Here is a 27,105-nt window from a genome sequence, read left to right as displayed (position 1 = left end):
GTTTGGGTTCTCCTTCTCTGAGCTATGAACTTGAAAACCCTGTCCATCACTAACCTGGGTCTATCACAAGGGTCACCTTGTTTCTTTCTCTTATGAATTAATGTCCTAGGCTTCTTTGTTACTCAATGTCCGAACACTATAGTTTCCTATTTTCGTTTTTCTATTTAAAGCCATCTAGTCAGTGTGATCACTCTTATTTCAACATGGCCAAAAGCAGAAATCTATAAGTTTCAATATACAGAATTTTCATCATTGCCAGTTCTAAATATTTTCTAATTTGCAATTTTTGATTCACAGTTTTAGAATGTATTTCTTAAATTCTAAACATACAAGTTTTCAGTTATTTATTTTTATCTAATTGCATTGTACTGAGAGAGCATGCTGCATATGGTTTCAGCCCTTTTGTAATGGTTGAGATTTCTTTAACTGACCACTAGTTGGATAATTTTTGTAAATTCTCTGGATGCACTTGAAAAGAACATGTACCTGTGGCAGTCTGTAACAGGATTCTTTATATATCCATTATCAAGTTTGTTAATTGTGCTGTTTAAATATCCTGTATCCTTGCTGATTGTTTTTCTGCCTGTTCTATCAATTTCTAAGAGAAGATGTAATCTATCTACTATGGCGTGCTACGATTCATGGGGTTGCAAAGAGTCGGACACGACTGAGCGACTGATCTGATCTGATCTGATCTGATTGTGAATCTACCTATCCTCATTTTTAAGGCATTTTTTCAAGTACCTTAAATAACTGGAGGTGTTTTAAAAACCTATTCTTTCAATCTTTGTCTTTTATCTAAAACAATTTTCATACTTACTTTACTATTCTATAAAATTATGTAGGTTTTAGGTTTCTTTTTGATTCTCATATTGTACATGTTTTGCTTTTTTCTTTGAACATAAATTTCACATGTTAAGTGTTAGTCGCTCAGTCATATCTGACCCTTTGCGACCCTTGGACTGTAGCCCACTAGTCTCCTCTGTCCATGGGATTTTCCAGGCAAGAATACTGGAGTGAGTTGCCATTGCCTCCTCCAGGGGATCTTCCCAACCCAGAGATTGAACCCATGTCTCCTGTGTCTCCTGCACTGCAAGCAGATTCTTTACCTGCTGAGCCATCAAGGAAGCCAAAAAATAAATTTCAAAGGTTACTTTTATCAACTAGCTGCTACAGCCAACAATCAGCCCCAAATTTAAAATAAGCTTCAAACAATAATCATTTATTATTTCTTATGATTCTACAGGTTGACTCTGTGAGCTTCCAGCCTGGGACAGCGTGGTTGATCTATGCAGTCTGCTAGTAGGGCTGGACAGTATAAGATCTCATTCACATATCTGGCAGTCGGCAACCTGTTTGGTCTTGGGGTGGGAGCAGGGCTCAGCTGAATTACCTTTCTTTGCTCATCCTCCAATAGTCCAGGTTTCTTCACATGGTAGTCTCAGTAAGAGATGGCAAGCTCCAATGCATAGTGAGTTTTTAGTCCTTGGTTTTGTCCTATTTGCTATTTGTCTCATTGGTCAAAACAAATCATAGGGCCAAACCAGATACAACAGGTGAAGATACAGACTCCACCTCTTGATGTGAGAAGTAGCAAGGTTAGAGTACAAAGGGGGAGAGCACAAAGGTGGGAGGGATTTTGGTGGTTATTTCCACAGTTGATCCATCAAGTCACCTTACCAAAAGCACTGCAGTTAAGAAACAAATGACAACCTTGGAAAATATTCACAATTCAAATTGTAAAAGATTAATTTAGCTAACACACCAGAAGCACCTATAAACTGTTAAGAAACAGATGAAACAATCATACCTAAATGGCTAAAGGATATGGACAGTCTCCAAAAAAGGAAATACAAATGTCTTTTGCATTATATTTAGCCACATATTTGTGGGAAAGGAGAGGGAAATTTTTAAGGTCAATTAGGTAATCTTTAAAAAACGAATTGATTCTTGATCCCATGGTGCAAAATTTTTAAAAGTACAAAAAGGTGCAAAGTGAAAAATCTCTCTTTTCTTCTTTAGACTACATTTATCATGGTTTGATTTTATTTATAAGAGATATTCCCATACAGGAAGTTTTAGTGTTTCAAAATTTTCAAATATTTCAATCATTTTATTTATGGCTCCTGGATTTCAGTCGTAAGTTTCTGACTTTGATTATTTAAAAATCAAAATATTAAAATTCCTCTATGATTTCTTTTACTATCTTTTAAAAAAATATTTAAATCTTTGATCCCTTGAAATTATCCTGATATAAGGGGTAAAGTATAGATTTAGCAGCATGTGTTAAATTATCCATCTCTCTATTACTGATTTAAAAGGTCATCTTTTTTCATAAACCAAATTCCTACATACATTAACATTTGGAATTAGGCAGGTAAGCAGATCAGAAAAAACAATAGCAAATCCCAGGAGAAGGGGGCGTGGGAGGAACATAACTGAAGCTGCAGAATCTTTCCCTTTCATTTAGCTGACCTCGTGAGTGACTACATGATGACTGTCATAAGTTCACCTAAGAGAGCTACTGAAGGACATCAAGCCATTAACAACATAGAAAACCAATGTTTCTTCATATGAAAACTATGCATTTGCACATAAAAATTCAATACACAACCAGACACCACTATTTCATCAACAATGACATTATTTCATCTAAGAACACAGAAATTAAGTTATACGGAATGTCACAAGGAAAAAATTCTTTAAAGTCCTATTCGATCTACTTTGTTAAGAAAGGTGAAATTTATTTGGCTCTGGTCACAGTTCCATCATGTTTACTCTCTTTGTAAGTTCAGCTTCAATAGTATCCTAAAGGAAGAAAGAAACACCATAAATATTATAACTAAGGACATAAAAAAAAGGGCTCTAAATTCTAAAGCTATTTAAAATAAGGGAAACAAAAAGGAAAACCACTAAAGCAGAAATTTTAAACAATATCATTATAAATGAGATTTTCCTTGCTTTTATATCTTTCCCACTTCCCACACTCCAAGTTTTCAGACTCCTAATAAACATCTAAGGAGGGGAAAAAATAAAACCCTTTAGAGAGGTGAATGACACGCTACATGAATAGATTTTCCTGACCTGTACTCCTTAAGCAACGTACTTTTGCAATGTCTCTCATATCGCTCTTTTCCAGTCTCACTGTCACTGTTCTCATTACTTCTCATCTGGCCTAAACAGGCCAACTTGTTTCTGTAATTTTCTTTCTCTATCCTCCAATCTACCTTATACACTGATTCCAGAAAAATCTTCCTAAATGACTGCCCTGATCAAAAAGCATAACCTTGATCACACTTCACTTTAGCTTAAAAAGCAAGGCAACCCAGAGCAGCTTTCAGTGGTCCCCTGCAGCAGCAGTCCCCAATCTTTTTGGCACTAGGGACCAGTGGAAGACATTCAGGGAAGACGTTTTTTCCATGGACTGGAGGTGGGGGGATGGTTTTGGGATGATCCAAGTGCACGACATTTATTGTGTACTTTATTTTTATTTTGTGGCAATCTCAGCATATTCTGCCTTGACTTCAGGGTTGGTGTTCACACTCCTATGAGAATCGGATGCTGATGTGACGGGGCAGAGCTCAGGAGGTAATGTGAGCGGCTGTAAATAGGCATGAAGCTTCTCCTGCTCACTCTCTTGCTGCTCACCTCCTGCTTTGAGGCCTGGTTCCTAACGGGCCATGGACCAGTCCTGGGGACCCCTGCCCTACAGGCTCCAAGTTCAACCTTCTTTATATTCAAGGCCCTTCACCTCCTAAACCAACTGACCTACTTCAGTCCTATCTTCCACTGCATACCCCTAAGCAGGCAGATTGCTTTACTTGCAAAAGCTTGGAAAAGTCCTCCATTTTTCAGCTCTTATGTTTTTGTTATTTCCTGACCTCCCTGGTGGCTCAGATGGTAAAGTGTCTGCCTACAATGCAGGAGAGCCGGGTTCAATCCCTGAGTCGGGAAGATCCCCTGGAGGAGGAGATGGCAACCCACTCCAGTACTCTTGCCTGGAAAATCCCATAGACGGAGGAGCCTGGTAGGCTGCAGTCCATGGGATTGCAAAGAGTTGGACACAACTGAGTGACTTCACTTTCACTTTGTCTAGAATATTCTATGCCTCTCAACTCTCCTTTTCCATCCAGGAAAATCTACACAAAAATGTAAAAGACCACTACGTATTTTTATGAAAAGAATCACATATGTGCCCCCCAAAAGTATTAGAAGATGCCTGGCAATGATATACCTCAAGTGTGGGACTGTGCTTTACCTTTACCTCCGAGTAGAAAGGAAAGAAAGAGGAGGAAGGGAGTTTTAGCTTTATCAGCACTTATCTTTTAAAGTCTGAAGGAACAAAATGGAACTACTTACTAATTCTCGCTTTGCTTCTTCAATTTTTACCTGAGCAAGAGATGGATTCTTTTAAAGAAAAATAGAATAAGGAAAGGTTATATTGTCTCGGCTAGGAAACAAGGGGAAAAAAAATACAACGACCCTTTTCAAAAGGCAAAAAAACTTATAGAAAGTATATCCCAACTACATACAATACTGAAATTCAATAAAGACTTTCAACACAGACCCTTATACAACCTAAAACCCCAGAATTGCATTCTATAAGAATTTGGAGCTTATATTTTACTGAAAGAGAAGAAAGAGGAGGACCTAGGTCCTTAGACATGGACCCAGTATTTTCATGATCATTTAGTGCCCTTGGAGAAAGCTGGAGGAGATAAACTTTTTTTTTAATTCATAAAAATAATTACCGGCATTAAATCTAAATAGGACTCCAATTTTTTCTTCAAAGGCATAGTCTGTCGTTTTAGTTCTGCCAATTTCTGAGGGTGAAAAAAAACACACAGAATAATAAAGATATTCACAATGCAATTAAACACTGCACATAAATAAATAAAATGTGACAAAGCATTAACATTAGGACATTTTAAACAATGTAACAAATAAAAGAGCTTCAAAGGTAAATGGATAACAAAGGGACACAATCCTTAGAAGATGTTAAAACAGGAAAGTAATACTCCCGTTTATTAAGACTAATATGCTGTCTGGGAATACAAAATAATGTGATTAAGAGGCATCAGAACATCAGGAAACAAGAGTCTCAAACACATATTTATGAATCGTCAATTTTAGATTCCAAAACTCAAAGTACCAAAAAATCTTAAGAATAAAACCATAAAACAAATCTCCCCATTTCTCCCTCTTCCCATGAAAATAGATAAAACTCTTATAGAACCTAAACCCTAGAACTGCATTCTATAGGAGTTGGGAGCTGGTATTTTACTGAAAGCGAAGAAAGATGAATACTTACGTGGTTTAGCACATAATACTTCAATACATTTATTCAACAGATAAATCAATAATCATTGACTCCAACAAATAAAGAAAAAAACAAACAAATGTAAATATATATATAGATAAACAAGTAGTAAAGATATAAATACTGGTAAACATAAAATACAGAGGTAAAGGAAAAGAAATTGGGTCAATAGTGAAAAAAACTCTATAAAAAGAAACACGCACATCGCGCACTGACGTTTTAAAGGAAGCTAAGTTGGGTAAAGTAAGCGAACCTCTGAAAGTGCTACCAGTGACTGATGAGACAGAGAAGCATCCATTCCTCGGGCTGAAAGCTGCTCCTACAATGACAAAAAAGGGAGCTCAGTTTAAAAAATTATTTGCAAGTGACCATCATTAAATATTTTCAATATATAACACAGTAAAGAGCTATAACTTAAAAAAGAACTTTTTTTAAAAAAAAAGAACTGTAAAAGCTACAAAAAAAATCACAGATGAAGAACAATACCTGCTTCTAAGCACTTTTATGTTGCATGTGAGTCATTTCAGACAGTCCGACAAGATGGTGACAATATGGGTGCAGGGCTTAAGAGCTTGAGCTTTGGGACCTGCATGTGAAGTGGGATCTGCTGCTAGACGGCTGTGCGACGGTGATGGACAGGGAGGCCTGGCGTGCTGTGGTTCATGGGGTCGCAAAGAGTTGGACATGACTAAGCAACTGAACTGAACTGAACTACCTTCACAGTATCCTTGTGTGAGAAGAGAATAATAATACTGCCTAGTTGTGAGGATGAAAGTTGAAAAGAAGTCTGAAGAGAGCTAAATGTATTGAGTCTTCCATACGAACCTCCGCAGTTCTAATCCCAGATCTGAACTCCTCCGACTTGGCTTTCAGGAAGTCCATGTTCTGAAGACGACTGTCAACTCTGGCCCTTTCCGTACACAAATGCAACTCTGCCTTCTTGAGGTCCCTTGAAAAAGTGAAGTTGAGAACATTTTCTTCTTGGTGAAATTATTATGAAAAGCAAACTACTACTTTGATTCAAAGAGTAGATAACATACTTGCTGGATTTTCTAGATTAAATTTTATATCTCAGACTGGCTACTACCATGCATTCTTCCAGGTCATCTTTCTCTCCATGTTGCCATCTGGGATTTTTCTCAAGGAATACTGAATAACTTTAAGATTAATCTATGCTGATTATGCTCAGAGAAAGTAGATCTGCTGCTCAAAAAAATGACTTAATGGATCCTAAAGACAATTTGAATTATGGGGGTCACAAAGGCCTCTCTTCTAAATGTAACATGACAAGGTGCTTTGCACATACAGAGTCAATATTTATTGGACAAACTTATACAATATCATATTACTTGTGCATATACATACTCCTGTTTCACAGCATCTAACCTCTGGGGCCATAGGGACCTAAAGAGCCAGAATATCAAGGAAGACCAGAGTTCTAGTAACAAAGGGCAATAAAATAGAACATGACTTTAAGTTGTATCATAGTTTATGACACAGTGGTGGAAGGAGAGAGTGGGACAAATTGAGAGAACAGTATGGACACATACACATTACCATGTGAAAAACAGACAGCAAGTGAGAATTGGTTGTGTGACACAGGGAGCTCAACCCAGTGTCCTGTGACAACCTAGAGGGATGGGATGGGATGGGAGATGGGACCGGGGGTTCAGGAGGGAGGGGACATATGTACACCTGTGGCTGATTCGTGGTGATGTGTGGCAGAGGCCAACACAATACTGTAGAGCAACTGTGCTCCCATAATTGTATTTTGTTCTGCATTTCTCAATATTGTATAATTATAATCTTTGATAATTATTAGTTACTCAAGAACAGTTATGAGTATTGTTCAATTGTCATCACCAATAGAATGATACTCAGATGCATTCTTTCTGTAAAACTTTATAAGTAATAAAAAAAATTTTCAAAAAAGGGGAAAAAGAATCTACTATATAAAAGATAAAAGTATGTACCCAACCACTCCTATCTTCATCCAAGTCATTTTCTACTTAAAAACACATTTTATCTTACCATTTCCTAATGTGTTGTTTTAAATTATATCTATTGGCCAAAACTAAATCTTACAATGTCCTGTTATTGCCTTTATAGTAAAAATTGTCACAACTTCAAACTAATTACTTACTCTTGCAGACATTTTTCTAATACTAAAGTTGCTGTTAGATTTTTCTCAAGTTTGGCCAATTCAAGCTTGATTTCTTCATTTTTGGATTTGGTGCGAAAAAGATCAGAGGTCAAATCATTCACTGCAGGGATAAAACTAAAAGAAGAATCTGGTCATGTAAACGGACATTAAGGACAATAATTACAATTATTCCTCACTTCTAAAAATGATTTTACTTCCATGTGAATTCTTCCTTAATCACGCTCTTTTACACCTCTATACTATTTTACACGCGGTTCTCATTGGAATACCCTTCCTCAGCTGGCAAATTTCCTCAAAAACTGTATTTATTCCCATTCTGGAATTCACTACCCCTTTCTCGTGCTTTCTACCTACAACTTGTACATTCCTATAATGTTGCAGCTGTCATACTATTTTATAATTTTACAAGTCCATCTCCTTCAATTTACCATGAGCAGAGACGGTCCTTGCCGGCATTCATTATTCTATTCACTTCATTTCTGCTTCCCCAGTGCCTACATAGCTAGCTATACATAAATGTATATATACATAGGGAGGGAGGGAGGGAAGAAGAGAGGGGAACAGAGATATAGAGCGAACTATACATATATTGCCTGGAGAATCCCAGGGACGGGGGAGCCTGGTGGGCTGCCGTCTATGGGGTTGCACGGAGTCAGACACGACTGAAGTGACTTAGCAGCAGCAGCATACATATATTTAGTATTTGGTGTCTGCTGAATTGGCTTAATTCAAGTCAATTGATTGAATTAAGATTTCTACTGCCATATAGCCTATATGAACTTCTAGCTAGAACTCTTCTGCTTAAATATATATATATATATATATACACATATGTATGTACATACATATTCCAAGGTTTTGCATTAGCAGTTAAACAGAACAGCTATACAGTTCTCTGATTATAATCTGTAATGGTAGTCCCTAGCTAAGATTCATCCAACAGGGATAGTTCTAGGACTCTGAAGTCAGATGGGGTTTGAAACCCAACTCTGTCATTTACTAGCTCAGAGAAATTATCTAACCCCCCACTCTGAGCCTCAGTTTCTTCTTAAGGTTGTTAGAAGAATAATGTCTTTACACAGGTAAGATGCCTGTCAGAAGGAAACCTACTCCATCCAGTAGGGTAGGAACATGACTAAAAATCATGCTCAACAGTAGGAGATTTAGCCTACTGCTTTTCTTACTGTTTAAGGGAATAATCAGTCCTGAATATTCATTGGAAGGACTGATGCTGAAGATGAAGCTACAATACTTTGGCCACCTGATGTGAAGAACTGACTCATTGGAAAAGACCCTCAATCAAAAGATTGAATGTGGGAGGAGAAGGGGATGACAGAGGATGAGGTGGTTGGATGGCATCACCAATTCGATGGACATGAGTTTGAGCAAGCTCTGGGAGTTGGTAATGGAAAGGGAAGCCTGGCATGCTGCAGTTCATGGGGTCGCAGAGTTGGACACGACTGAGCGACTGAACTGACTGACTGAGGGGAATAATGTGATACCTAATCCCTTTTCAACTATACATGAGAACCAACCTTCACAAACCTAATCCTGAAAGAAGAATACATTATAAATTTAACCAAGTTTATCTGAAATAATCAAACATACTCACTAGCAATGATAAAGAGTTGACTAAATTTAGTGTTTCTGCATATATTTCCTATATAAATATAAAATTATTTCCTATAATTTCTATATAGCATTACCCTGAGATACAAAAGCTACTTAGGTCAACACCTGATAGCATATATGACTGCAGAAATTAAAACAATCACAAGAATTACCTAGCTAGAGAGGTATCCTTTGTTTCAAGGACCACTGCACTGTCAACCAAAGCATTCAGATACCTGGAACCAGTGCTGGAGAGACTGGCAGGGGAAAAATTCACACTCTCCATGAGAAGGTCTTGAAGATGCTTGGCTGAAAAGAAATAAGAGTTCTATGGTGACTAAGATCTTTGCTTTGCTTTAATTTTTCAACAGCTTTATTGCAGCCACCCACCTAAAACATATAATTCAATGGCTTTTACTATATTCAGAGTTGGGTACCCATCCTTGTAGGTGTGCAGTGGAATGTGGTTTTGATTTGCATTTTCCTGATGCTTACTGATGCTGTGCTTACTGGCAGTCCCTCATCATATACATGATTCGCAAATATTTTCTCCCATTCTGTGTGTTGTCTTCTCATTTACTTGATGAGAAGAAAAAAAATTTGAGATCAAAAGTTTTTAATTTTGATGATTTCCAGTTTGCCTACTTTTTCTTTTGCTGCTTCTGTTTTTGGTATCACAGCTAAGAAACCATAGCCAAATCCAAAGCATGAAGATGTACATCTATGCTGTCTTCTGAGTTTTAGATTTAGCTCTTACTTTTAGGTTTTTTATTCATTTTGAGTTAACTTGTTTTTTTTAAAACTCATATATATATATATATATACATATGCATTTATTCATTTATTTGGCTGCATCTGGTCTCAGTGGCAGCACTCGGGATCTTCACTGCTCCAGAGAATGTGGACTTCAACAGTTGTAGCCCACAGGCTCTCTAGTTGTGGCGCTCAGACTTAGCTGCCCCGTGGCATGTGGGATCTTAGTTCCTTGACCAGGGATTGAACCTGTGTCCCCTGCATTGCAAGGCAGATTCTTAACCACTGGACCACACAGAAGTCCCTTAAGTTAATTCTTACATATATTATGAGGCAGGGTCCAACTTCATTCTTCTACATGCAGATATTCAGCCATCCCGGCCCTACTCAGCAGACACCAACTTATAGTTGTTGTTGCTCAGTCGCTCAGTCATGTCTGACTCTTTGTAACTCTATGGACTGCTGCATACCAGGTTTCCCTGTCCATCACCAACTCCCGGAGCTTGCTCAAACTCACGTCCATGAATTGATGATGCCATCCAACCATCTCTGCCTCTGTCACCCTCTTCTCCTGCCCTCAATCTTTCCCAGCATCAGGGTCTTCTCCAATAAGTCAGCTCTTCGCATCAGGGGACCAAAGTATTGGAACTTCAGCTTCAGCATCAGTCCTTCCAATGAATATTCAGGGTTAATTTCCTTTAGGATTGACTGGTATGATCTCTTTGCTGTCTAAGGGACTCTCAAGAGTCTCCTCCAGCACCACAGTTCGAAGCATCAATTCTTTGGCCCTCAGCTTTCCTTATGGTTCAACTCTCACATCCACACATGATTAAAAGAAAAACCATAACTTTGACTATACAGACCTTTGTCAGAAAAGTGATGTCTCTGCTTTTTAATATGGTGTCTAGGTGTGTCATAGCTTTTCTTCCAAGGAGCAAGTGTCTTTTAATTTCATGACTGCAGTCACAGTCTGCAGTGATTTTGGAGTCCCAGAAAATAAAGTCTATCCCTGTTTCCACTTTCTCCCCATCTATTTGCCATGAAGTGATGGATGCTATGATCTTAGCTTTTTGAATGTTGAGTTTTAAGCCAGCTTTTTCACTCTTTCACCTTCATCAAGAGGTTCTTTAGCTCCTCTTCATTTTCTGCCATGAGAGTGGTGTTTTCTGCATATCTGAGGTTATTGATATTTCTCCGTGTAATCTTGATTGCAGCTTGTGCTTCATCCAGCCCAGTATTTCACATGGTGTACTCTGCATACAAGTTAATAAGCAGGGTGACAACATACAGCCTTGACGTACTCCTTTCCCAATTTTGAACCAGTCTGTTGTTCCATGTCTGGTTCTAACTGTTGCTTCTTGACCTGCATACAGGTTTCGCAGGAGGCAGGTAAGGTGGTCTGGTACTCCCATCTCTTTAAGGGTTTTCCATAGTTTGTTGTGATCCACACAATCAAAAGCTTTAGCATAATCAGTGAAGCAGAAGCAGATGTTTATTGGATACTTTAGTATGGAAAATTGTGTCAAAATTTTGTATATATTAGTAGAAATATTTACAGTTTAATGTATCACCCTAAAAGGTGCTTTATGACAGACATAAATAATCTTAACTTTTAAAATCCTTAGAATTTTTGTTACATATTAGTATAGACCAGAGAAGGCAATGGCACCCACTCCAGTACTCTTGCCTGGAAAATCCCATGGACGGAGGAGCCTGGTAGGCTCCAGTCCATGGAGTCGCTAAGAGTCAGGCATGACTGATGCTGGGAGGGATTGGGGGCAGGAGGAGAAGGGGACAACAGAGGATGAGATGGCTGGACGGCATCACTGACTTGATGGACGTGAGTCTGAGTGAACTCTGGGAGTTGGTGATGGACAGGGAGGCCTGGCGTGCTGTGATTCATGGGGTCGCAAAGAGTCGGACACGACTGAGCGACTGAACTGAACTGAACTGATTTTATATGTCAGGCTAATAAGTTTAGACTTATATTTTAGGGGTTAGTATTTTACCATCAGAGTACCAGTAAAATATACTATAATGACACAACGTATTGTTATTGTTCTTTAGTCACTTAGTTGTGTCCGACTCTTTGCAATCCCATGGACTGTAGCCTGCCAGGCTCCTCTGTCCATGGAATTTCCCAGGCAAGAATACTGGAGTGGGTTGCCATTTCCTCCTCCAGGGGATCTTTCCGACCCAGGGATCTAACCTGTGTCTCCTGCATTGGCAGGCAGATTCTTTACTGCTGAGCTACCAGGCAAGCCTTGTAATATATTAGGTTGCTATAACAACACAGTTTAAGACAAATCTGGGTAAAATAAAGAAGCAATGCTAAAAAACTGTCTACACTAAATCAATCTTGTATACTCTATTGTTAGGGCTTTCCAGGTGGCACTAGTAATAAAGAACTCCTGCTAATGCAGGAGACATAATGAGATGTGGGTTTGATCCCTGGGTTAGGAAGATCTCCTGGAGGAGGGCATGCAACTCCCTCCAGTATTCTTACCTGGAGAATCCCACGGACAGAGGAGCCTGGCGGGCTACAGTCCATAGGGTCACAGAGAGTTGGACATGACTAAGGGACTTAGCAGGCACGCATACTTTACTCTTTTAAAATCTGGTTACCTCTAGTTAGTATCTCATTCAAAATTCTGTAATTGATCTCACCTTCTGATTCATATTCCTTTGCTTTCTGTTTCAAGTCCTCTGTTACTAGGTAGACATCCCTGTCTCGGATCCTGTTGCGTTCTGAAAGGTTATATAAAATCTCTGTTGTCCGAGCATTCACCTCATATTGTGGAATGGGATGATCTCCAAATATTTTTTTCAGCCATGCAGCGACCTAACCATTACAAAGGACACGAATTTAATAATCCTTGTTTATTTAAATGGCATGAAGCAAACAAGACCAAGTAATGATCAATAGCAAACAAAATGCTTTCTATGAATATTCTGGCATCCTACTTACTTCACATCCTAATTTGTCTTTAGGGAGAGAGATATCAGATGTCAGGAGATTAAAAAGTGAGCAGGTACAGCACAATCAACAAAATTACCAGATAACAATCTGTTCTTCCCCAAAGCTACGAAAGCAGTATTAGGCAAGTATTTTCATAGGAAGCTCAATATGCAAGTGCTAACCATTATTATGGGCACAAAGTCTGAAAAAAAGAGTTGTCTCCAACACATCACAAGTCCCTCAAAGCCGGAACGCTCCTTGAGTTGGGATGCGAGATGCGGAAAACAGGTTGTGTGTGCTAAGTCGCTTCAGTCCTGTCCGCCTCTTTGCGACCCCATGGACTGTAGCCCTCCAGGCGCCTCTGTCCATGGGATTCTCCAGGCCAAAAAAACTGGAGTGGGTTGCCATGCCCTCCTCCAGGCGATCTTCCCGACCCAGGGATCGAAACCGTGTTTCTTACACCTCCTGCACTGGCAGGCAGGTTCTTTACCACTTGGTTAAGAGTGAGAAGTCTAGTAAAAAGCAGCAGTGAACGGCGAGGCCTGGCTGGAAGCTGAGTTTGGGATCAGAAGTCCCCCTCCAGTGTCCAGGGAGAGGTTTCACACGAGAGGCCTCCTCAACCCTTCTCCAAGCCTGAGTCCCAGCAGGGAAGGCCGGGAAAAGAAGGGAAACTCCCTTTTCAGCGTTGGGGTGGGGTTGGGGGGGAGAGGGGGTAGCTCACAAATGGTGAAGCCGGACTAAAAATGGATCAGCAGAGGAACATAGTAAAAGTGGCTAGCCCAGGAGATCCGCCGGCGGGGCGGGTGTGTCAAAGACGCGGTTTCCCGGAGGCCGCAAAGCCCAGCTCCCGCCCCATCACCTGCGCCTCTTTCTCCTCTAGAGCTTCCATCGCCGCCAGTCCCGCCACTTCTCCAGCAGCTCCTCACGGAAGAAGCGCCCCGCTTGCTCTGACGGCCCCGCCCACACACCGTTGGGCCCACCCCCTTCGGGATCCGGGATTTCTGGGAGTTGTAGTTTTTACTAGGACTTCAGGACGCGGAGCTCTTGGACGAGGCTGGTCCAAGGCTTCAGCCCCGCAAGCCCTTGTTCCCTTGAGGCTTTCTCCGCTCTCCATGGTTATCACCTCCAGGAGAAGTAAAGCCGCATGGAACCAGGCTGTGTTTTCTTTTATATTTTTATTTCTCACTTGAATCACTCATCTTAAAAAGAAAAAAAACAACCTGGAACTTGTTTTTTGATAGCAGATGTTTATTTCTTCCTCACTTACAATTTTAATTTTACCTTGGAAATACGAGCTGGGGCCGTCTCACTCTTTTTATACCTTAGTTTCCACTACTAAAGAGCTAAATGTGCTAGAAACTGTTTTAAAAAGGTTTACAGCATACAACTCCTACACTGTCACTGCCACTCAGCCATTCTTTGATTCATTTCTTTGCCTTTCCTAAAGTTCTCTTCTCCTTCCATCACTCTGTAGTTAACACCTTGAGAGGTTCTTTATATTTCTATGGTAATGTATAGTTTTATGTGTTTTCCTATTTTTGTTTCATTCTTACAGGAACCCTGCAAAGTACATTGGCACACATTATTTTACCTATTTTCACATTAAAACCACATACATGGAGTATATGGCTTGACCAAGATTAGGTGGTAGACCTGGAATCTGACCATGGTGTTCTGACTCCAGTTGGGTATTTCAGTCTCCTCAGGTCATACCATACTGCTGTGCACAACCTGCTGTAGTATACTATCACATTAGGAAAAATAGGTCATGTACTCAACTTTCTGTGGTGATGGTTTGTTCGCTAAGCTGTGTCTGACTCTGCAACCCCATGGACTGCAGCACCCCAGGCTACCCTGTCCTTCACTATGTCCTGGAGTTTGCTCAAACTTGTGTCCACTGAGTCAGTGATGCTGCCTAACCATCTTATCCTCTGCTGCCCCCTTCTCCTTTTGCTTTCAGTCTTTCTGTGACAGGTTTCAATATCAAATTGTGGATCACTTAGCACTAAATATCTTTCTCTTAAGTAATATGGATATTTTAAATGATTAAACTTTTCAATGAAATTTTAGTAAGTAGCCTATATCATATTGTGTGGCTTTCTTATTCTTTTCTTTTTTGTTTCAGTCATATATGTATCTGCTCATTTACTAAATTCCAGATAAGGGTAGGGAAGTTATCTTTATGCCCTTTGTCCACTTTCATCACTACAAATTTTACAAAATATCCTTGAACTTTATTTTTACAAACCCAAATTTTACCTAGTCCTACCCCTAATTCCCAGGAGGACTGTCATATTTACTCAAGGCTCACCTTGAAAAGGAAGTAGGATATTAGATAAAGGGATGGGTGATCATATATTTGCAAACTGTTTTAGGATATGACTTTTTTTTTTTTTTTTTTTAAGGATATGACTGTTTTTAACCCAGGTATTCATATGCTCAACCCAAATTAAGATTTGGGGTATAAGCCAGAATTTGGTGAATGAAGCTAAAAGATCCTTCTCAAAACAGCTACAAGTGCAGTTAATGTAAATACTCTCCACTATCATAAAATGCCATAAAATGGCACAGTGGTAAAAAAAAAAAAAATCCATCTGCCAATGCAGGAGACACAAAAGACATGGAGTTTGATCCCTGGGTCGGGAAGATACCCTGAAGGAGGAAATGACAACCCATTCCAGTATTCTTGCTTGGAAAAATTCCATGGACAGAGGAGCCTGGTGGGATACAGGCCATGGGGTTGCAGTCTGATAGGACTCAACAAGCATCACAAAATACCTAACATTTTCCTTCCCAACCCAAATTCTTCACATTTCACAATTATCTCAGTATCTCTCTCTCTCTCTCTTTCTCTCTCTCTCTCTCTCTCTCTCACACACACACACACACACACACACACACACACACACACACACACAATCTCCTTGGGGGGAGCAAAAGTCCTGCCCTGATTTCATTGGGTAGGTATAGAAAGTTATTGTCATCATTGCCGTTTTACTTCAAATGAAAAAGTAGTGTCTATACTGTCATGAAAATAGCTACTTTTAAAGGAAAAATTGAGCCCTAGCTCACTCTGGAGTGATTCTGGACAATTCTTCCCAGGATTAGCAACCACTCTATTCAAATTTTTGCTTGTTAAACATTTTAATGTTAAACATTGCCCTAATTGGCAGACATAATTCTTTCAGATCGAATCTAAAAGAACTACGATTCTTCAATTTGAGTGCTTATCACAGTGAGGGTGCTTTTCAAACGTTCAGCTTGCCCCCAGTTTTTGACTCAGTCTCTGGGGGTGTGGCTAGCGATCTGAAGATTAATCCGCGTTAATTCGCACAGCAGGAAATGCTCTGCTGCCTACACGCCCAAGAAGAGTAACTATTGCACCCACATCACCAAGGTTTAATAGCTGTATCTTCGGGACCCGCCACAGTCAACCCCCACGACGGTCAAGCTAGCCAGCTGCGCCCCAGGACAAGGTGACGGCAGCATCGTTTTTCTACCAGGATGCGGCCTGGAAACTGCTTCTCAGCCAGTTCCGCTATAACCATGCGGTCGCCCAGGGCAACCACAAGGTCGATGAGAAAGATCAAAGTGAATATGTAACCAGTGCCTGGATCGACGCTGGCGGACGTCTAATCAGTCAGTTGGAGGTTCAAAATCTAAAAATGATACTTAAAGGAAGAAAGTAATTAACCCCCCACCCGCACCCTGGCAGATTCGCGTCCGGGGGTGAAAGCGAGGGGCGGTACATCCGGGTCACGTGGGCTGACTGCTTTGACCTTCCCCGCAGCTCGGCCATTTTGTCCCAGTCAGTCTCGAGGCTGCGGCTGCGGAGGAAGCACCTCAAGGGGAGCTGCGAAGATGCTGTCCGTGCGCGTCGCCGCGGCCGTGGCCCGCGCCCTCCCTCGGCGAGCGGGGCTGGTGAGCACGGGAGGCTGGCTGGAGGGAGGGTCCAGTCAGCGGCGGGTGGCGATTGCATGGGCTCGGGCTCTCTTTCTGTGCAGAGGGTGAGGGGCTGTGGCGGGCGGCGCCATCTTGCCCCGCTGGCCTCTCGGCCTGGCCTGGGCTCTCGGAGAAGGGCTCTTTCGCTCGGTGCCGGAGGGTGCAGGGTGCTGCAGGGGAGACAGTGACCTTCGTGGTGTCTTGAGATGGCGCCTCGGGACGATTCCAGTCTTCGTCCGAGAGGCCGGAGAGGGGCCTTCGATGAAAGTCAGGGCTGGGGCGCTAGTTTCCCGAGGCCTGCTCCGAAACGGGGAGCCTGGGTCCCACTGACTCTCCTGACTTCCTCGCTGAAGGTCAGAGCACTGTTGTCAGCCCGGGTTGAAGCAAGGTAGGGAGCATTGCGTGAAGGTCAGCAGGCCCCGGCATTTCACCTCCTCCCGAGGTCGGTTCAGAGAAAAGCAATAAGTGAAGGTGCCTTTCTGAATGCTTCAATATGCGCTCTCTTAGTGCCGAATAGTGAAACGATCGTGAAAACACCGTATAGGTGCAAATATGCATTTCAGTGCCGGCGCCACCCTGACAGCGGAGGAGCTGGCTTCCAGATTGTCTCAGACTGGCAGACTTTAGTTGGTGGTGCTTTGACTTGTTTTTAAGATTTCATCCTTGAGGAATGTTAGTGATTGAAAACTCAAGTAAAATAGAATATAGGTTGGGAGATTCTTTTGAAGGTCAATGCCCTTCATCACTAAAATCCCTTGAAGTTAAGGACATTACCCCTAAAGGTTATGTAAACGTTTTGACATTTACTTGTGTTTTCATCTTGAGAGTAATCTCAGTTTGGAAAGCCGAATAAATTCATTGGCCATTTACTGCCCTAACACAACCGCTGATAACATTTTGGATTTCTATTAACAAAAACAAAAAAGAAGTACTCAAGGACAGTCATCCTAGTCCTGTAGAAGGGAACATCTTCAGAATATGCCTTGACCAACCACAGTTGAAGAAGGAGGGTCCGGATTCCTGCAGGATTTGTTGAAGGGAGTTTTTTTGAAAACGAAGTGCATATTGCCATATCTCTTAGTTTCTAACCAAACTCAACGTTTAGAGGCTTTTTAAGATTAGAATAGAAAATCTATTGAGATTTGCCCCTTTTAGAAAGCAGTTTATAAAATTGAGGATTTCCACAACTCAATTGAAATACATTTAAAGTCAAAGTAATATTTATCTGGTGCCTTTAAAAGGAAAGATACATTGTTAGTGGTTGCTTTTTAGAATATGCTTTTTTTTTTTTTAAGTGTACTTACAGTGTACCTGGAATTGCATTAACAAATTTTCACATATATTGATAAATGCTTTCTCACGTGGTTACTATTTGTGCTGATAATTTAATCATACTAAGCCTGCATTTGTTTAAGCTTGCTAGTTTTATAAAGGCCTTTTTTTAAAAATCAGAGTTTTAAAGAAAATTTCTTGCACTAGGTCTCCAAAAATGCTTTGGGATCATCCTTCATTGCTGCAAGGAACCTGCATGCCTCTAACTCTCGTCTGCAGAAGACCGGTAAGTCATTATTTCTGTGTCTGGACCACACTTACTACCTTGTTACTAAATGAAAAATGTCACGTAGGTTACATACCTGCTGGGAATATTTTTTGGATTTTTTTCCATTAGTGAATTTTTTTCTCAATTTTAGTTACTGTGGAATTTTAGATTCTGAACCCATAATATGCCATTTAGCTCTATTTTGGTAGGTTCCCTTCTAGTGAAATGAACTATAATTATTTATTTCTCTTGATGGGAGCACAGGTTCTTTTTTTGTCATGATGAATGCTTCTTGGTCCTTATCAGTATATGTCAGGTGGTAGGCTCCTTTCTGACCTATGAACCCTTTCCTAATAGACATTGGGAAAAGACAAGTAGTTTTTATGTGTTTCAAAAACAGGAACTGGTAACCTATACCTGGCAGTCTGAATTTGCACATTGTAAATGCAATAGAGAAATCAGGAGGTAAACTTAAGATTCTGTAGGTTGGGAAATTTTTTTGAGATGTGCATTAGGGCTTTTGAAATAGTTAGGTATCATCTGTATGCCAAGATGAGGAATGTAGTACATGCTTCCCTTGAAAGGGAGAAATACAGCTTTTCATCACTATTTGAAAGTGGGTGTTCTAATGAAGTTTTTCTTTGGCTGAAATGATTAAAGTGTGAAGAAGAAATTACCCTTTTTTGTCAAAGTGAAGTGACGTAAATGAACTTTCAAAATGGCAAGGGCTATCAGTACTTATATTTTTGTTAAACAGTTGGGTTTTTTTTTGTTTTTGTTTTTGGCTGAGTGACTTGTGGTATCTTATTTTCCCCAGCAGGGACTGAGCCTGGGCCCTTGGCACTGAAAGCATGGAGTCCTAGCCAGTGGACTGCCGGGGAATTCCTAAGCTGTTGCCTTTTAAGATATACTTTTTATAGAATTTAGCCAAAAAATTCAAGTTTCAGATTTGTTAAGAGATTAAACCAAAGAATTAGGAGATAGAAAATATTTATTTTAGGGAGATTGCTTAATTTGATTAGCTCCTTACCTGGTTTATGTTTGTCTCGTGAAGCTTTTTCTTAGTCACTTAAATTTGTTTTCATAGTGGTAGGTATCAAGCTTTTTTGAAAGAATGTTAACTTTAGAATACAATTTGATTATTCTGATCACAGCTATAGTTTATATGTTGTTGGGGAAATGAGTTTTGAAAAGATCTTTGGACCAGGCTGTTTTTTGTAATGGAATTGTCCTCTCTTAATAGGCACTGCTGAGGTGTCCTCTATTCTTGAAGAGCGTATTCTTGGAGCTGATACCTCTGTTGACCTTGAAGAGACTGGGCGTGTTTTAAGTATTGGTGATGGTATTGCTCGGGTACATGGGCTAAGAAATGTTCAAGCAGAAGAAATGGTAGAGTTTTCTTCAGGTTTAAAGGTAAATTGTAAAATGAGATTTAATAGTTTTAGCATTGGTGTTTCCTCAGTTATTCATTTAGTAGTTCAGAGATTGTGTCACATTATCTTTTTTTTTTTAACTTTGAATCTGAATCTGCTTCAGTGATTTTGTGTTTGTCATTACTATAGATTGTGAAAAAGAGTAAATTTTTTTGTTAACCAAACTTTATTCTCTGGACTGATTTACACATAAGTTGTAACCATTAGCACTGAAATACAAAATTGGGTAAATTTTCAGCCAGATTGTGAAAAGCTCAAGTCTGTTCGTAGCTGTTAAGATCATTCTATATAAAAGCATTTGATTAGTTAAATTCATTTTTGGCAGAAAGTTGGAAGTCATTGACTTTGTATTTCTTGTAGGAGTAGACCTGTTGTTGAGAGGTGAGCTAGTGTTATAGCTATCAGAAGCACTAATAATAGAAGTGTGCTTTTTTCTATTAGATTATCGTAGTTGGCCAGTAAGGTGAGAAGTCAAAGTTGTAGGAGTCATGGGTTCTCTGACAAAAGCAGAGTATGATATCCAGGTGGACCAGGGGCAGTGGAATTTGGTGTCCAGTATGGAAAAAGAACCTGTTGGTGTGAAAGACTAATTATGGAGCCAAATGTTTTATTGGTAGCTCTCAGACCTTGGCTAAAAATTTACCCTTTGATCTATCGTTGTGTGTATCTTTGAAATGTTAGGCTGAAATAGAGGAACTCATTTTCATTTAACTTAAAATCTAGGAGTCCAGACTGATACTATCTGAAATAACTTCTGCCATGTGGAAATGTTTTATAGATATGGATACGGTAACTACTGAAGTTTCTCTGACTTGGGTAACAGGGCAATTACTAATTTCAATTTTAAATAGCCATATGATGTTAGTGGCTACTCTGTTGAACATTAGAGATTTAGACTAAAGATTGTGTACCTGCAATGGCATTCCATGGTACTCCTCTATATTTACTCTGTAATTCTTGAGAGCTTTATTTATTGACCAGATTCAGTTCCTGGACTAGCCTTTTTGCATTGATTATATATGAGCTACTGCTGCTGCTAGGTCGCTTCAGTCGTGTCCGACTCTGTGCGACCCCATAGACAGCAGCCTACCAGGCTCCCCCGTCCCTGGGATTTTCCAGGCAAGAACACTGGAGTGGGTTGCCATTTCCTTCTCCAATGCATGAAAGTGAAAAGTGGAAGTGAAGTCGCTCAGTCGTGTCCGACTCTAGCGACCCCATGGATTGCAGCCTACCAGGCTTCTCAGTCCATGGGATTCTCTAGGCAAAAGTACTGGAGTGGGGTGCCATTGCCTTCTCCAATGTATGAGCTAGGGACCTGAAATCTTACCATTTTGAAATTCGATGAGATGACCCAGCACTGTTCTGTTGTACAGATTTGTTCTTGATTAGGTAGCTTTTAATTTAATTTTTTACTGACTTGATGGGTATAGGTTCTTACTAGATAATCTTTAAAAAAGATTGTTTATGAGTTCTCATAGATGTAAATCAAGTGTGTCTTCCTAGTTGACCCTGACACTTTACTTCATACTGGTCACCCCATTCAAAAACTGTAGTCAAAGGAAATGCAGTGGAAGAAGCTTAAGCAGTTCAATTTCCTTGCTTATTTTAGTTTTTAGAGGATGTGGTAAGGTGCATGTTTGGCTTATAATTTTAAACTCTGATTATTCGAGGGAACTTGACAAGTGTTTACTGAAGATTGTTTGGTGGTAAAATAGAAGTGAACCAGATCTGAAAAGTTGGTATTGCTCCCCCTTCCATTTTCATATGTAGTGTAGGTATATGGGAAGAAGTGCCACTCAGACTTCATGGATGTTCAATTATGTCTTTTGTGTAGGGTATGTCTTTGAACTTGGAGCCTGACAATGTTGGTGTTGTCGTGTTTGGAAATGATAAACTTATTAAGGAAGGAGATATTGTGAAGAGAACTGGGGCTATTGTAGATGTTCCAGTCGGCGAGGAGCTGCTGGGTCGTGTAGTTGATGCCCTTGGTAATGCCATTGATGGAAAGGTAGGTTTAACATTTATTGGATTTGGTTGTAGCTTCAAAGCAAAGAGCCAAATTGATTGTTCTGGGGTTTCTTCTTACTGTTTAACAGGGTCCAATTGGTTCCAAGGCCCGAAGACGAGTTGGCTTGAAAGCCCCTGGGATCATTCCTCGAATCTCTGTGAGGGAACCAATGCAAACTGGCATTAAGGCTGTGGATAGCTTGGTGCCGATTGGTCGTGGTCAGCGTGAGCTGATTATTGGTGACCGACAGACTGGGTAAAGACTTAACAGCTTGTTAAAAGTTCTAACTAAAACATGCTCTATTGAAAGGTTACTTTTAGACTTGGAATGGTAGATATTAATACTTGGACTATACGGCGAGAGTAGACTGTAATATGAGAGTAACTTGTAGTGGAATTTAAGTTGGGGAATTCTTTGAAGTACTCAGTAAGGTTTATGTTTGTTTATTTTTTCTTAAAGCAAAACGTCAATTGCAATTGACACAATCATTAACCAGAAACGATTCAATGATGGAACTGATGAAAAGAAGAAGCTGTACTGTATCTATGTTGCTATTGGTCAAAAGAGATCCACTGTTGCCCAGTTGGTGAAGAGACTTACAGATGCAGGTATTAAGGAATTTCAGTCTCATTGGAGTTATCTGGGATGCTGCAAATCTTAGACTAGCTTATGCTTATTAATGAAGTCTGATTTTAATTACTCCCTAATGAACTCAAATTTCTACTAATACAAGTCAATACAAAAGTAAGAAGTAAAAAATTATATCGGTAGTATAAAGCAGCAGTAAACTGAAGGTTTTGTTAGTTTCTTTAAAGTAGAAGCTATTAGACTGGGTAATCTTAATAGTAATGACAGTAGTAAAGTGCTTAATTTTTATTCTAGTAGCCTCTAATTTAAAATCATAGTATTAATAATCATGTAAAACTTAATGTTTATTTTCTTCTCAGATGCCATGAAGTATACCATTGTGGTTTCAGCTACTGCTTCAGATGCTGCCCCACTTCAGTACTTGGCTCCTTATTCTGGATGTTCAATGGGAGAATATTTTAGGGATAATGGCAAACACGCTTTGATCATTTATGATGACTTATCCAAACAGGTCAAAAGAAATGTGTTTTTAGACATGTTTATATGTTTGTATGTGGTAGTTGACAAATGTAGCTCCTGTCTAATAGGTGCACACTTTTCTATACTGTAGGCGGTTGCTTATCGTCAGATGTCTCTGCTGCTCCGCCGACCCCCTGGTCGTGAGGCCTATCCTGGTGATGTATTCTACCTGCACTCCCGACTCCTGGAGAGAGCAGCTAAAATGAACGATGCTTTTGGTGGTGGCTCCTTGACTGCTCTACCAGTCATCGAAACACAAGCTGGTGATGTGTCTGCTTACATTCCAACAAATGTCATTTCCATCACTGACGGACAGGTATTATTTTTATGATTAAATATGAAAACTTTGGGTGATTTCAAGGCAGTAATTGAGACTGGTAGTTTTGAACTAATTTGTTAAATTCCTTTTACTTCTCGTTATGGAAAACCTCAATTGTAAAGAGAATAGTATAATGAAACCCCACATATCCCACCTATTTATGTATTGATGGTATAGTATACTTCATTCTTGCTTTCTTTTTCCCCACGGTTCTCTTGTGTGTAATTTTGAAGCAAATCCTAGAGAGATCACATCACTTAAATCACCAATTTAAGTTTTACTGTAAATATGGTACCTAATTTTTTCGCATCTCACGTCTCCTCATCTCCGCAATGGAATATACAGGATGATTTTGAGTTGTGAAAGATTTAAGGAGCTCTTTAGGATAAGAAGCCATTTAGCATTCTTTGGTTTTGGGGCTTCAGTTTTTGCTATAGTGACTTAATTGTGAAAATAATTGATTTCTTTAAGCTTGCTAATATGCCTCTGTATTTTCCTTACATTGTAGATCTTCTTGGAAACAGAATTGTTCTACAAAGGTATCCGCCCTGCCATTAATGTTGGTTTGTCTGTGTCCCGTGTCGGATCTGCTGCCCAAACCAGGGCCATGAAACAGGTAATTTGTATCACTTTGTCATTAGGTTAAAAATAAAAATGTATTTGTGTGGTGGTCTGTGTCATTGAAGTATTTTTGTATTGTTTGAGTTAACCATTTCTGTTTCAGGTGGCAGGTACTATGAAACTGGAGTTGGCTCAGTATCGTGAGGTTGCTGCTTTTGCCCAGTTCGGTTCTGACCTTGATGCTGCCACTCAACAACTCTTGAGTCGTGGTGTGCGTTTGACTGAGCTGCTCAAGCAGGGACAGTATTGTGAGTTGTACATTTGGTCAAGTTCCTACTCTGTGTTAGGACCTGGGAATATCACATAGCTCCTTACAAACTGTAGTATGTGCCATTACCTTTGATTAAAGATGTTGCCTTTTGAATGTGATTGATACCTGTTTTAATTAATTACAGTCATCATTTCAATGGAATTGCTAGGAAGGGTATAATAATACCTTTCTTTTGGAAATTAAGACATAGTAGATTCTATGTCTCCCTACCATTTCCTTGGCTATATACGTGTGGAATCTGGCAGATTTAAAAGAATGTTGAAGGTGAAGGTCGCTCAGTCATATCCAACTCTTCGACCCTATGGACTATGCAGTCCATGGAGTTCGCCAGGCCACAGTGCTGGAGTGGGTAGCCTTTCCCTCCTTCAGGGGATCTTCCCAACCCAGGGATTTGAACCCACGTCTCCCATATTGCAGGGGATTCTTTACCAGCTGAGCCACAAGGGATAACTAATAGATAACTAATAAACTAATAATTAATAAAGAGTAACTAATAAAGAACGTTAGTATTGGGAATTCTCCAGGGGTCCAGTGGTTAGGACCTCTGTACTCACTGCCAAGGACCTGGCTTCTATCCCTGATTGGGGAACTAAGATCTCGCAAGCTATGTGGTGCAGCCAAAAAATGTATATTATCTTATTATAAAATTTGAGCAAGTTATTTTTACCCCAGACAGTCCTGTTGGGTGATGGATGGTGCTCATGGAATAAGTGCAAAGATTGTACTTCAAGGCTTACCAATAAGGGGAAAAACTGTTTCTCCAGGGAGGTGGGAAGGAGTACTAATAATGGAATTTCTACTTGTGAAATTCCATGATCTATGAAGACATGTTAATAATTTGTGAAAAAAATAAGTTTCTCTAACTCTGGAAACAATGGCATGCATTTGTTGAGCAACTTACTTCTTTCTTTTCAGCTCCCATGGCTATTGAAGAGCAAGTGGCTGTTATCTATGCGGGTGTCAGGGGGTATCTTGACAAGCTGGAGCCCAGCAAGATCACAAAATTTGAGAATGCTTTCTTGTCTCACGTTATCAGCCAACATCAGGCCCTGTTGGGCAAAATCAGGTATGAACATAACTGATGTCTCCTTTTTTGTAAGCTTTAAAATGAAAAGTCTTGTTAAAATTCTTTTGAATTCTGTAATTAGGTTAGTCATTGAATTTTTGCCCAGGTCACAACTGATCTGCTTTTGTTTTCAAATAGGACCGATGGAAAGATCTCAGAAGAGTCAGATGCAAAGCTGAAAGAGATTGTAACAAACTTCTTGGCTGGATTTGAAGCTTAAACTCCTGTGGATTCACATCAAATGCCAGTTTGGTTTTGTCATTGTTTCTTCTAGTTCCATTCGGATTACTCCAATACTGCAGATGTACAGTAATCACATTAAAATAAAGGTTCCATGTTGCTTGGTGGTTTTCTATAGATTGATTCTTTAAAAGAACTGAGATTACTTTGAGGAATTGGTAAATATGTTTCTTAGCTTTTTTTACTTTATTAAAGTTAGCAGGCCTACATAATATTTATGACTGAGTTCTTTGCACGATTCCAGAGTGTTTTTTGATTGATTAAAGAGAAATTCACTAACTGGCCATAAGAGGCAAAGTTCATATTTGATAATGTGAAAAGCCTGACTGGCTTCTCTGCCCAGGAGACTGATCTGCATGAAGAGGTACTGTAATCAGTAAAAAAAAAAAAAAAAAAAAAAAAATAGGGCAACTAAGGTTTTCAAAGAAATGAAAAAAAATGCTAAGTGCAGAATAAAATATTAGGACAAAAATTGCAAAAGTAGGTATCAGAATGAATAAAGTTGTGAACATGTCAATATCTTTGCTTTAAAATAGCTTTCATACACTGCAGTTCTTAATTATGAAGTGATCAGGTTTTCATGGTTAGCCTGTTTGGTCTTATTTAGGAAATTTTTACAGTCACAGAGGTAACTATTTTCTGTTAAGAGTTGTGAAGGTTTGCTGTCACCTAAGAGCTTAATTCACGTATTAGAGTTCTCAAGAAATGAAACATAAGTGTAGTTGTGTACAGAGATTATGGTGTTGGCAAATTTGAAAGGGTAGGTGGGCAGGTTGGAGACTTAGGGAAGTGTTCCATTTGGAGGTACAATTCCTTCTCCCACAGTAGACCTCAGGTCTTTCAATGGCAATGAGACCCGCCCTTATGGAGAGTAATGGAGTTCACTCAAAGTCTAATGCTTTCTTATTAAAGAGTTAATCATCTAAAAAATATCTTCACATGGGACTTCCCTGGTGGTCCAGTGGTAGATTGTCCTCCCCCCAACCAAAAAGAAAGACACAAACCCTTCACAGCAAACCGAAACAAACTGGGTACCATAGGCGAATCAAGGACAGGGCTGTTGATGAAAAAAGGGCCATCCGTTGTTTGTCTACCCCCAACTTTCTGCTCTCTAAAAGCAGCTGACTTTATTTCTTCTGTCAATTGTATATTGCGGTTTTCATTGTGCCATTTTTACATTATGTATGTGATCTATTGATTTCACCCAGTAGTTAAGAATTTTGCATGTGGACACACTACACACCCATATTTATCATTACAGTATAGATTATGATTTGGGATAAAGAGAAATTTTGCTTATGACAGCTGAAGAAAGCAAAAATGTTTATTTTTACCTTCCTCTCAGAATCTGTATAAGAATATTTTGAGATCTAGTTTTTAAAAAATATTTTGACTGCATTGGGTCTTTGTTGGTTGGCTCGGGCTTTCTCCAGTTGCAGTGCATGGGCTCTTGCACAGGCTCTAGGCGGGTGCACTGTAGAGCATGGGCCTAGCTCTGCTGCATGTGCACTCTTCATGGCCCAGGGATTGAACCCGTGTACCTTGCAGTGGCAGGTGGATTCTGATCCACTGCACCACTAAGGAAGTCCCTGAACAGTTGTAGTTTGATTTGTCTGATGGTAATGAGACATACCAAGTGTGCCATGTGGAAAGAGTTTGTGAGTTTGCTCATGTAGGCCAGTTTCTGTTCATAAGCTGTATGAATTTGGAAAGTCATTTAAGTCTTTGATCATGTGGATTAAGAGTTGTGG

General features: G+C 39.8%; 2 protein-coding genes across 3 annotated transcripts; one reads left to right on the top strand and one right to left on the bottom strand.

The window, feature by feature from the left end:
* Positions 1-1,201: 1,201 nt before the first annotated feature.
* HAUS1 (HAUS augmin like complex subunit 1) lies at positions 1,202-13,780 on the bottom strand. Of its 2 annotated transcripts, none has more exons than XM_019986922.2 (9): positions 13,667-13,780; positions 12,516-12,690; positions 9,269-9,404; positions 7,464-7,598; positions 6,146-6,269; positions 5,574-5,639; positions 4,752-4,823; positions 4,360-4,407; positions 1,202-2,808 (listed from the first exon to the last, which is right to left on the bottom strand). In XM_019986922.2, exons 1-9 carry the CDS (start codon positions 13,694-13,696, stop codon positions 2,758-2,760), a joined length of 837 nt encoding a protein of 278 aa, XP_019842481.1. In that variant the 5' UTR covers positions 13,697-13,780; the 3' UTR covers positions 1,202-2,757. The 2 variants fall into 2 exon arrangements, with proteins under 2 accessions (XP_019842481.1, XP_019842482.1); XM_019986923.2 differs by having other exon boundaries at positions 9,332-9,404.
* A 2,794-nt stretch (positions 13,781-16,574) lies between these two features.
* Positions 16,575-25,458, top strand: ATP5F1A (ATP synthase F1 subunit alpha). Its single transcript, XM_019986742.2, has 12 exons — positions 16,575-16,728; positions 18,229-18,307; positions 19,533-19,702; positions 21,557-21,730; positions 21,819-21,985; positions 22,190-22,338; positions 22,678-22,829; positions 22,929-23,153; positions 23,665-23,772; positions 23,881-24,025; positions 24,964-25,114; positions 25,253-25,458. Exons 1-12 carry the CDS (start codon positions 16,669-16,671, stop codon positions 25,332-25,334), a joined length of 1,662 nt encoding a protein of 553 aa, XP_019842301.2. The 5' UTR covers positions 16,575-16,668; the 3' UTR covers positions 25,335-25,458.
* Positions 25,459-27,105: the final 1,647 nt, after the last annotated feature.

Source organism: Bos indicus, chromosome 24 (genome assembly GCF_029378745.1).
Source record: "Bos indicus isolate NIAB-ARS_2022 breed Sahiwal x Tharparkar chromosome 24, NIAB-ARS_B.indTharparkar_mat_pri_1.0, whole genome shotgun sequence".
Classification (NCBI taxonomy): Eukaryota; Metazoa; Chordata; class Mammalia; order Artiodactyla; family Bovidae; genus Bos; species Bos indicus.
Note: the sequence above shows the minus strand (reverse complement) of the source record. Positions and strands in the feature narration are given on the sequence as shown.